Consider the following 12277-nt stretch of genomic DNA (forward strand, 5'->3'; position numbering starts at 1 on the left):
TGGGGAGTGAGGCAGAGATTGACACCCAGGGGTAGGCATATAGTCAATACTCACAAAAGAGAACCCCAAATACAATTCCTTTCCTTCTTTTCTTTTTCTAGCTGATTTTGGATTCTGTGCCCAGATCACCCCGGAGCAGAGCAAACGGAGCACCATGGTGGGAACCCCATACTGGATGGCACCAGAGGTTGTGACGCGGAAAGCCTATGGGCCCAAGGTTGATATCTGGTCCCTGGGCATCATGGCCATCGAAATGATTGAAGGGGAGCCCCCATACCTCAATGAAAACCCTCTGAGAGTAAGTGTTGCTAGTCTCATTACAAGATTTTGGGTTGTTGTCTTTAGTACCAGGAAGTGGGACTCAGGCTATTCTCAATGGCTTTCAATCTAGATCTCTCTTTTCTGGATAAAATCAGCCACTGATGAATTTAAAGTATAAATGCTCAAAGAAAAGGGATATTAGTAGTCACTCATTAATTTACTACAGTACTCAACAATTGAGCTCCTATCATGAGCAAGGAACCGTTCTAATATTAGAAAACAAATTAATATATAGTAACAGAGGTAAGTGCTGTGAAAAAAAGCAGAGTAAGCCCTGGCCAGTGTGGCTCGGTTGGAGTATTGTCCTGTGCACCAAAAAAGGTGGCGGGTTAGATTCCTAGTCAGGGCACATACCCAGGTTGTAGGTATGTACGTGCAGGAGGCAGCTGATCAATGTTTCACTGGCTTGCACGTGGTCACATGGCTTTTTAATGTTAAACTTGATCCTTGGTCATATTCTTTCCAGTATACCGAAGCTGCCTCTTTGTGTCCTAGAAGCATAAAGCAGCTGACCATATGTCTAGAGGGCATGTCTGGGACCAAGTGAGAACCTCATTTGGAACCTAAGGTGATTTTCCACTTGTGTTGTCAGGCCTTGTACCTCATTGCCACCAATGGGACCCCAGAGCTTCAGAACCCAGAGAAGCTGTCATCTATCTTCCGAGACTTTCTGAACCGCTGTCTTGAGATGGATGTGGAGAAGAGGGGTTCAGCTAAAGAGCTGTTACAGGTAACTGGTCTATGCAGGGAAGCCCCTGATTTTTGGAAACTGAGCCTGTTTTGCTTCATTTTTGTGTGTGAGGTATGGGTTTCTTTAGAACCTGCCTTCTCTCTTACCACTTTTGCACTCAGCCTACATATATTCCCAGTTCCCCAACCTTCTTCATCCTGGGCTTCTGCTCCTGTCATTCCCGTAGGCTCTTCTTCAGCCTGTTAAAACTCTACATTCTCCCAGGCTCAGCTGAAAAATCTACCATCTGAGCTCCTATTGAACTTTGCTTGTATCTTTCTTTAGCACTTGTTTTGTTCTGCCTGATTTAGTCTAGCAGAGTTTGAGTCTTTGGTAGATGCTCTTTAATGTGCAAATATTACAAAAGTTATATTTTACTCAAAAAATGCATTTTCAGTAAAGGGTATCAGAGGACATAAATTTGGGGGATGGTTAGAGTGCACCTTTTCAAGTCTTCCCTGTTTCTTCAGTTGAAACCCTCTCAGATGGTGGCAGTGATATTCTGCCAGACTTGGCGAAGCCTAAAGTCGGGGGTTTACCATGTCTTTTATACCACCTGCTTAATTCTGAATAGACAGCCTAATTGTTTCACATGGTTGCAAAAACTATCTTTAGCGGCCACATTATTTGTATGTAACATTTATGTTTCAGGTGCAATTTCTTATTGCTAGTATATTTTACTACATTGCCTATGGTGATTTAATAGTAAGTATCACATAACTTTGTAACAGTGAGTAATCTGTAGGCATGCACAGTCAGTCATTTTTTTGTGTTAGGACCAAGAGCAACTAAGCAGGGCAGGGCAGAGCAGGATCTACCACACTGCCCTGCATTAAAGTTAGGTAATGAACATTTCTGTTTTCCCCACTAGATTACAACCTCCATTTTATGAATCTCTGGGTCTCCTCTTATAACTAGGACGTAGTTCCGAATAGGTATTTAGAAAAAAATTTGTTAAATTGAATGGAATTGCTTAAATTGAAATGTTACCCTCTGGAACAGACTTAGCATTTCTTTGTAATTGGGGTTACTGGTTACAGAGCATCGGTCAATTAGATATGAGATCTGGGTTCTGCCAAGTGTAATCCAATAGTCTCTAGAATCTTTTGGGACTAAAAACCCCTTATAACAGGCAGTACAAATAGGATCCCTTTGCCTTTCATATGAGGTTTTTTTCTGGAAACCCTAGGCATTGGGAAATGTGCAAATGCTATGTTAAGCCTGTGATGGAAGATATTGTTAATTAGGTACCAAATTGTAGTTATTGAAAGATTAGTGCCCTCTAGAGTTTTCCCGATATAATAATGTAACTAATAATAAACGCAGGATTTTGAATCTTTACCACACTCTAGGCACTAAGAACTTTATATATTTTTCATTTATGCTTTATAACAACCCTGAGAGTTATAGCTTCTGTTATTACCAAGTTTACACGTGAAAAAAAAATGAGAATTCAAGCATTTAGTAGCTTTTTTATGATTGCATAACTGATAAGCGGGGAATCCAGCATTTCAACCGATGTTTATTAGGCGCTCAAGTTTGTGTGCTCTTGGCCACTGCTCTTTTGGCTCAAAGAGTGTGACCACTGGAAGGGCCTTAGGGTTTATCTAGTCTACTTTGTTCACTATAGAGAGAAGGAAACTGAAGCCTCCCAGTTGGGTAGTTGATCATGCTGCTTTCTCAGCTCAGAGGCTTATAGAACATGTGATCTGAGGACATGGCTCTTTAACTTGTTACTGTACATTGTAAATATTTAAAACCATGACTCTCGAAATCTTAAAGAATGAAAGATTCACATCTACTTCTCCTGTGCAGACACATCTGTGAACAGAAAGTACATAGGATCTTATGTTGGAATTCATATCTGCATGATTTAGCCAGATCTTTTATTCCTTTCATAATAATTGTAACTTCTTGTTCTCAGTATCTCTTTATGTCCTATCTCTGTCCAAAAGGAAGTTGAAGCAACTTGTTAGCAATGAATCTATATATATATTGTCTCTGTGTGTGTCTGTACACATATACAACATGATTAAAAAGGGACTTATAAGGATGGCAAAAAAAATCAAATATGCAAATAATTTGAGTTAAATTGTTTTGTTTAAATATCAAATTTGGTTCCTAGTTTCCTGGTAGTCGGGACAGAAAATGAAATGTGATAGTCCCTATATTCTTATCAATTGAAGAAATATCCCCTATTCTCAAGGCACAAAGCTTTTTTACTATTAAATGTAAGAAAAATTATTTTTAGTTAAGAGACTGGATTATGTAAAAAATTGTTTTTCATAACAGTTTTATTGAAAATGTACATGCAGTTTTCATATGGTGTTTTCTCCAAAAAGTCTTCTTTAATAGTTGGGGATATGGCCCCGAGTACAGTCCAATGAAAGTGATTTGGGTTAGGATCAAGCTATTGATCAAGTCCTTACTGGATTACTTAGCCTTACTGGATTTAAGGATAGCACAACAAATTATGAGACCAATGCTCCTGAAATGCAGTATTTCAATATATCATTGAGTCATGTTTAGACAATACCTTCCCACAGAGGCAATTTTTGTTCTGATTATCACCATAGTTTAGTCTTACCTAATATAATATAAACTCCTTTGTATCTGGCTTCTTTCATTCAACATAATGTTTGTGGGCTTCATCTCATTGTCAGTGTACCAGTTATTTTATTTCTGTGTAATTTTCTGTGTAGTATTTTATTTCTGTGTAATTTTCTGTGTAGTATTTTATGACTATTATTCATCCTTCCATTCTCTTGAACATTTGGGTTCTTTTTAGTTATGACTATTAGAAGTAAAGCTGTGATGAACATCCTTACATCTGTCTTTTGATGGATACACAAACTCCTCTTGGAAATATCCCTAGGAGTGGAATTGCTGGGATATAGGATAGATTGTGTTTAGTTGAAAGTAGATACTGCCAAACAGTTTTCCAAAATGGTTTGTTATCCTTTAAAGATGTCCTTCAATTTGGGGATAATCTGAAGCTCTCCAGGTAGCATCTTTGTGCAAACATGGATGCCCTTAACATCTTGTAATGGTTGCTGAGGAAGAATGGTAAACAGTCATGTGTCTTTTGCTCTTTTTTTTTCTTTTCTAGCATCAGTTCCTGAAGATTGCCAAGCCCCTCTCCAGTCTTACTCCACTGATCGCTGCAGCAAAGGAGGCAGCCAAGAACAATCACTAAAACCACGCTCACCCCAGCCTCATTGTGCCAAGCCTTCCGTGAAATTAATGCTAATTCCAGAAATTCCAACCCTTGATGCTCTCTCTTCCTTGCCTTGCCTCCTCCCATTTCCTGGTCTAGTGCTCTCAAGACTTTGATCCTTGAAAACCATGTGTCCAGCATTGAAGAGAAATGCAACTGACTAATCAGATGATGGCTATCTAAATAAGGAATTTCCTCCCAATTTGTGGATGTGAGGGTGGTTTATGATCCGGGCTTACATGAATAAACCCTTGGACTCCTATTTCTACCTAGCAAAATCTTCTTCACATGCAAACTCCTCCCAAACCCCCAGCCAATCAGTTTTTGGCTATATACATTTTTGGCTTTATAGCATTATCAATTTGTAATTGGTTGAGGTTTCTTTAGTTCTTGATTTTCTGTGACTGAACTGCCCAAACACCGTATTGTACTTGAAAATTGGAACAGCTTGAGGAATGCCATGGTGGTTGATAATCTGTCAGGGACATGAAATGGCTCAACTTCCTGGACCATGACTATGGCGCAGCTGATACTGATATGGGTAGAGAGAGCTACCATTTTTCTTTGTGCTTCTACAGATGTTTGGGAGGATCTTGACCCAGTAGTGTTCCCCATGCTATTTCTTGTGAAATGGTCTTGGCTATCTATGTAGCAGCTTTTGACTCCCTACATCCTTTAGACTGCTGCTCCCCATTCTGTCCTTGTTTAGAACACTGAGAAGTTTCTTAGGGCCTATGCTGAGTGAGAGCAGTGTGAGAAGTCAGGGAAAAAAATTAGCTGCTTTTAGAACAAGGCTGGACATCAGCACCTGTCCAGCTATACCTATGTGATATTTTAAGAACTCAGTCTCTTTTTCCTTTTGGGATAAGGAGCTGAAAGATTAAGTGAGATCTTCTGATGGCCCGAATCTTTTGGTCAAAGGGAAGGATCTCCAAATCTGAGACTACATGTTAGTTTGGATGGATTTGGTGGCTTGAGATGATACTCTGCCAGCTATGAGGGGACCCTGTTTTTACAATGCATGGCCAAGCTCTCTGCAAATGGAAATGCTTGCACTGGGTGTTTGGGATGTTTGCTACCTCCTGCTATCTTTGTGGTTTTGGTCTTGCCACTATGGTAGGACCCCTGGCCAGCATTGTGGCTTGTCATGTCAGCCCCATTGGCTACCTTGTTATGTTCTGAGGTACTGCTGCCTCTGCAGCACAGGTTTTATTTCCTTCAATAAAAGAAGATGAAAATACTCTACTTGGAGTATATGCCTTTCTTTTTTCCTTTATTTCCTGGTTTTTTATTTTGACATAATCTCAAACTAAAGGAAACAAATTTATGAAATATGTATATGTTTTTCTTCTCGAACCATTTAAGATTAAGTGCAGATAAAATGCTCCATTTACTCCTATATATTTCAATGTGTATTTTTTCTTTTAAAAATATTTTTTTATTGATTTTAGAGAGGAAGGGAGAAGGAGAGAGAGAGAAGCATCCGTGATGAGAGGGAATCATTGATAGGCTGCGTCCTGCACACCCCACACTGGGGATTGAGCCCACAACTGGGGCATGAGCCCTGACCGGAACCAAACTGTGACCTGGTTCTTAGGTCGACGCTCAACCACTGAGCCATGCTAGCCGGGCTCTTTCTTAACACTTTTATTTTAAATCTAAATTAAGAGAAATAGGCCAAAATGTTTGTATATTATAAGGTACTAGGGGCCCAGTGCACGAATTCATGCACCTTGAAAGGAACTGTGGGCCTCGAGGCTGCAGTGGGCACAGGGGTGGGTCTTGGCCCATCCTTCGCGCCCCCACCCGGCCCCTCCGGTCACAGCCCGGTCCCCACTCCTGCCGCCACCACTTCCACTGCTCACTGCGCCAGCCCTGCTCACACCCCTGATGGCGCGGAGCAATTGGGGCCAGCACCATCAGCGGGTGTGAGTGGCGGCTGCTGCCCCGATTACCCCTCAGGAGCAGGGGGAGGTGGAGAAGCCCTCAGGGGCGATTGGGACCGGCGCCGGGCGTTGGCAGCGAGTCTGAGCAGTGGCTCTGATGCCAGCTGCAGGTGCTAGTGGGCTGGTGCTGGCAGTGGGTGTGAGTGAGGCCATTGCCAGCAGCGGGTGCGAGAGGTGGCTGCCGGCCCCGATTGCCCCTCAGGAGCAGGAAGAGGTGGAGAAGCCCTAAGGGGTGAACAGGGCCGGCAGCCGCCATTCGCACCCGCTGACAGGGCTGAGTGATCAGGGCGGGCTCCGGGCACCAGCAGTGGGTGTGAGCTGCGGCTCCAGTGCTGACAACGGGTGCGAGTGGGGCTGGCGCCAGCAGCAGGTGCAAGTGCCCAGCGGGACCACAGCATGGGGGAGCAAAGAATTTTCAGTAACCACTGGAGGCTCACCCCACTGACAGTGACAAGCGCACCACCTTGGTCTGGCGTCCCCACTCACCTGCTCCACCATCCTGCCGCAGCCAATGCCCACCATGTTCCACACTCTGCTGTCTGCTGCTGATGCCTACCATGTTCTCCGCGCACCCCCTGGTGGTCAGTGCACATCATAGTGACCTGTTGTTCAGTTGTTCTGCCGTTCAGTCTATTTGCATATTAGGGTTTTATATATATACTAGAGGTCCGATGCACGAAATTCGTGCACGGGGGGGCGGGGTGTCCCTCAGCCCAGTCTGCACACTCTCCAATCTGGGATCCCTCTCACAATCCAGGACTGCCGGCTTCCAACTGCTCACCTGCCTGACTGCCTGATTGCCTCTAACCGCTTCTGCCTGCCAGACTGATCACCCCCTAACTACTCCCCTGCCAGCCTGATCAACACCTAACTGTTCCCCTGCCGGCCTGGTTCCTCCCAACTGCCCTCCCCTGCCGGCCCGGTCACCCCCAACTTTCCTTCCCTGCAGGCCTGATTGCCCCCAACTGCCCTCCCCTGCAGGCCTGGTCACCCCTAACTGCCCTCCCCTGCTGGCCTGATCACCCACAACTGCCCTCCCCTGCTGGCCATCTTGTGGCAGCCATCTTATGTCCACATGGGGGGCGGCCACCTTTGACCACATGGGGCGGCCATCTTGTGTGTTGGAGTGATGGTCAATTTGCATATTAGCTCTTTATTAGATAGGATAGATTGGTTCAAGCAGTTATGGAGCCTGAGAAGTTTAATGATCTGTGTCTGCAAGTTGGAGACCCAGAAAAACAAGTCGTTTGAAAGTCTGACAGTCAGACAGCCAATGGTGTAGATTTCAGTCGAAGTCTGATGTTAGAACCAGGTGCACCAAGGGCAGATCAATGTCCCAGCTCAATAGTCGGGTAGAAAGCAACCTTCCTCCACCTTTTTCTATTTAGGCCCTCAACTAATTGGATGATGCTCACCAACACTGGGGAAGGCCAACTACTTTACTCAGCCCTTCAATTCAAATGCTAATCTCTTCTGGAAACACCCTGCAAATACACCCAGAAATAATGTTTAACCAGATACTATACTGGGCATCTTATGGCCCAGTCAAGTTGACACATGAAGTCAACCATCAACCTCCCCAACCCCACCTTCAGGCAAAAGATGCTGTCAGCTTATGGCTTTTAAATCAAGGGGTCAATGTGTTAAGATTGGTGACCCCCAATATTGTTTTGTGTAAAAAAAATAAAGGCACAGGAGATCCTCCACGCAGTTACTGAAAGGACAAGTACAATTGGATTGCTTATGTGTAAGAGAGAAGGAATGTTAGATGATGGTATGGGAGTGATGAGAACCCAAAGACAACCTGTTCACTTTGAGATTGCAGTGGTAAACTGGTTAGTCTGATGAGGCCTGAGGAATTGTTAACTGATTGCCCCTCTGCACTCTTAAAGTTGTCTGATTAGTTGGCTGTCAAAACAGAAGCATTGACTGTCCTGTGAACCTTCCATTATAGGGATGACTGTTTGCTGCTGGGATATCTAGCCATCCACTCAGATAATGGAATATTCTTCATGCTTAGGCAGCTTAGCAGCATATCTTCATGCCTTTTTAAAAAATTATGTCTGCAGAGTAATGGACACAAGAGAACTCTGAAACTCTCTACTCATAGACAATTGCTACTTGTCTAATTTTATATTGGCACTGAACGTATCTGTCCCCTGTGTGTTAGTTTTCTATTGCTACATAACAAATTACCACAAACATTGTGGCTTAAAATAGCACAAATTATCTCAGTTCCTATACGTCAGAACTCTGGGCACTGCACGGCTGGATTTTCTGCTCAGGGTCTTAGGCTTGAATCAATGTGCCATCGAAGAATTCTGCCCAGAACACCCTCCAAGGTTCTATCTGCTCTCAGCCATCTGTCAAGGACCCAGGCAGCTGGGTTTAGTGCTCAAAACTCAGGTCAAAGCTAGAGAAACAGAGGAATCAAAGAGTAAACAAAACTAGAACAGGCTAGTTTTAAGCAGGTTAGGAAAAAAACAACAAAAAATGGTAATCACTGCATAACCGGGCTACAAAAAGTATTTAGTGCCTAAACTGAATGATTAACAAGAACCACGTTTATACTTACGTTATTTTTATAAGAACCAAAGCAGAATCAAGCAGGGAGTACACTCTGAAAGGCACATTTCAAATGTGCTGCTCCAAGCTAAGGTTGGGCTTGGGCTTTACCTTCAGCCTCCCAGAACCTGAGGGGCCTCGGAGGCCACGCCCCGGCCACGCCCCGGCCACGCCCCCAGCCCGCAGGCGCGTCCTCAGCCCGGCCTCCATCTTGAGAGACGCTGGTCTGGTCAGTGCGAAGTCCAGGCCTGAGTTTGGGCTGCGAAGTCCCGGTAAGTCGAGTGTCCAGCTCCCCGCTTCCCACGGAAGCATCTTCCGAGGTAGGAGCCACCTTCATCCTCACGTTGGCGGTCAAACCCGCGGCACGTGGACGCGTCAGCTCCCCAGGTCGGTTGAACCTGGAGCTGCCATTCCCTGCAGGGCTGGTGGGAGGAGGCCGAGGCCCAAGGGCTTCCACCTGTGCGGGCCCCTGGGGGCCACACCTCGGAGGGGCCGCAGACCCAGGGCCGGCCTGCGGGTCGGCCTACCCGGAAGCCCCCGCAGGTGTGAAGGGCGCGGCGCCTTTGTCTGAGGCCCACAGCCCAGCGCTGCGCGGGTTCCACGTCTGAACGTGGTTGTGCCATGAGCTCTGCCCAGTTTCCTGGTTTGGGGCGGGCGGCTGAGCCTTTCTAGGTCCTCCATCCTGATAGGCACGCCCTGTTTTTTTTTTCTTTTTTCTTTTTAAATTTCTTTATTGATTAAGGTGTTACACATGTGTCCTTATTCCCCCATTACCCCCCTATCCCCCCCACTCATGCCCTCACCCTCCTGTTGTCTGTGTCCATTGGTTAGGCTTATATGCATGCATACAAGTCCTTTGGTTGATCTCTCCTCTTACCCCCACCCTCCCCTACCTTCCCTCTGAGGTTTTTTGACACAAGCAACTGGATGAACAGTGGTGCCCTCTGCTGAGATGGGAGGAACTTGGGGAGAAATGGGTCCTGGAGGGAAAATCAGGTGTTCAGTTTTGGAATATTACCTTTGAGAGACCCATGAGAAATGCAAGTGGAAATTTCAATATGTCGGATTTATGGGATTGGAAATCAGAAGAGCTCTGGAAGGGAAACAGTATTTATTGTCACTCCCTCGCCTCCCCCCCCCCAAAAAAAAAAAAGTTATTGAAATTTCTGTGGATTTGGCTACCCGCCTGGTAGACTCAAATATAAAGGATATGCAGATATGTGGGAAATGGTGTGGTAATTATTCTGGTTAAAATCCTGCCTTTTATCCAGTATTCAAACCATTTACCATCCTCTTAGTCAAAGTTGTTTGTTCAAAACATTTTTTCTTGGATAATTTGATATTTGCAACAAAGACACCAAGTTTGTGTAGTTTCATCATCAACTAGTTCAAACTTTTCTTCTCATTTCCATTGTGATTTTTTTTTTCCTTTGACCCATGGATTTTAAAAAATTATGGTGTGTAATTATGAAGGTTCCTCAAAAAAAATAAAATATACATTCCACAAATGAGTGAGATCATGTGGTATTTATCTTTCATTGCCTGGGTTATTTCATTTAGCATGATGCTCTTCAGTTCCATCTATGCTGTTGCACATGGTAAGAATTCCTTCCTTTTTATAGCAGCGTAGTATTCCATTGCGTAGATGTACCACAGTTTTCTAACCCACTCATCTGCTGATGGGCACTTAGGCTGTTTGCAGATCTTAGCTATTGTAAATTGTGCTGCTATGAACACAGGGGTGCATATATCCTTTCTGATTGGTGTTTCTGTTTTCTTGGGATATATTCCTAGAAGTGGTATTACTGGGTCAAATGGGAGTTCCATTTTTAATTTTTTGAGGAAACTCCATATTGTTTTCCACAGTGGTTATACCAGTCTGCATTCCCACCAGCAGTGAAGGAGGGTTCCTTTTTCTCCTCATCCTCTCCAGTACTTGTCATTTGTTGATGATAGCCATTCTGGCAGGTGTGAGACGGTACCTCATTGTTGTTTTAATTTGTATCTCTCAGATGATTAGTGACTTTGAGCATACTATCTAATAAAAGAGTAATATGCAAATTGACCATACCTCTGCTACATCCACAAGCCACACCCACCAGCCAATCAGGAGCAAGTATGCAAATTAACCCAATTAAGATGGCTGCAGCCACAGAGCGAACAGGAGGCTTGGGTTTCCCCAGCAATGGAGGAAGCCAAGCTTTCCCCACACCCTGGCTGACCCAGGCCTCTGCTCAAGGCTACAAAGTTTCAATTATAGAAGATAAATAAATCCCAACAAAAATGGCTGCAGCCACGGAGCGAACAGGAGGCTTGGGTTTCCCTGGTAATGGAGGAAGCCAAGCTTCGCACCTGCTCTGGCTGGTTCAGGCCTCCACTGAAGGCTACAAAGTTTCAATTATAGAAGATAAATAAATCCCAGATACCAGGGCCTCCGCTTGGGTCACCAGGGGGTGTGGCCAGCCTGCAAACCACCACAGGCCCTTCACCCAGGCCACCCCACGCCCCAAGGGAATCCCTACCCTGATCTGGGACACCCTTCAGGGAAAACCAGCTGGCCCCCACCCGTGCACCAGGCCTCTATCCTATCTAATAAAAGAGTAATATGCAAATTGACCGTCACTCCAACATACGAGATGGCTGCCCCTATGTGGTCAAAGATCCTGCCCCCATGTGGACACATGATGGCCACCACAAGATGGCCAGCAGGGAAGGGCAGTTGGGAGGGACCAGGCCTGCAAGGGAGGGCAGTTGGAGGCGATCATGCTGGCAGGGGAGCAGTTAGGCATCAATCAGGCTGTCAGGGGAATGGTTAGGGGGTGATCAGCCTGGCAGGCAGAAGTGGTTAGGGGCAATCAGGAAGGCAGGCAGGTGAGCAGTTGGGAGTCAGCAGTCCTGGATTGTGATTGGGCCTAAATGGGCAGTCGGACATCCCTCGAGGGGTCCAAGATTAGAGCAGGTGCTGGCTGGGCTGAGACACACACACCCCCGTGCACAAATTTCAGCCTCTAGTGTTTTCATATGTCCCTTGGCTTTCTGTATGTCCTCTTTTGAAAGTGTCTATTTAGGTCCTTTGTCCATTTTTTTTATTGGATTGTTTATCTTCCTTTTGTTAAGTTGTATGAGTTCCCTGTAAATGTTGGAGCTTAAACCCTTATTGGAGATAACATTGGCAAATATGTTCTCCCATGCAGTGAATATAAAGAACATTATAAACTGATGAACAAAAATAGATACAGAGGCAAAGAAGCATTGAACAGACTGTCAAACTACAGTGGGAAGGCAGGGGAGGGTTGGGAGGGGGGTATAAGAGATCAACCGAAGGACTTGTATGCATGCATATAAGCATAACCAATGGACGCAAGACACTGGGGGTGGGGGTCAGGGCATGTGCAGGGGGGGTAGGAGAGGCCGGGGGGGGGGGCGGTCAATGGGGAAAAAAATGAGACATATGTACCAATATTTGTAATACTTTAAATAATAAAATAAAATTTAAAA

The 12277-nt window shown here is 45.0% G+C and overlaps 1 protein-coding gene across 4 annotated transcripts in view; it reads left to right on the forward strand.

Annotated features, from left to right (window-relative positions):
* The window catches only part of PAK1 (p21 (RAC1) activated kinase 1), a 120735-nt gene extending 116413 nt beyond the window's left edge, over positions 1 to 4322 (forward strand). For all 4 annotated transcript variants that reach the window (XM_054724815.1, XM_054724816.1, XM_028158329.2 and 1 more), the window contains exons 13-15: positions 102 to 298; positions 914 to 1051; positions 4161 to 4322. In XM_054724815.1, coding sequence (XP_054580790.1) covers positions 102 to 298; positions 914 to 1051; positions 4161 to 4247 — 422 coding nt within the window. In that variant the 3' untranslated portion in view covers positions 4248 to 4322. The remainder of the gene's footprint in view (positions 1 to 101; positions 299 to 913; positions 1052 to 4160) is intronic.
* The last annotated feature ends 7955 nt before the right edge of the window (positions 4323 to 12277 follow it).

Source organism: Eptesicus fuscus, chromosome 13, assembly GCF_027574615.1.
Source record: "Eptesicus fuscus isolate TK198812 chromosome 13, DD_ASM_mEF_20220401, whole genome shotgun sequence".
Taxonomy (NCBI): Eukaryota; Metazoa; Chordata; class Mammalia; order Chiroptera; family Vespertilionidae; genus Eptesicus; species Eptesicus fuscus.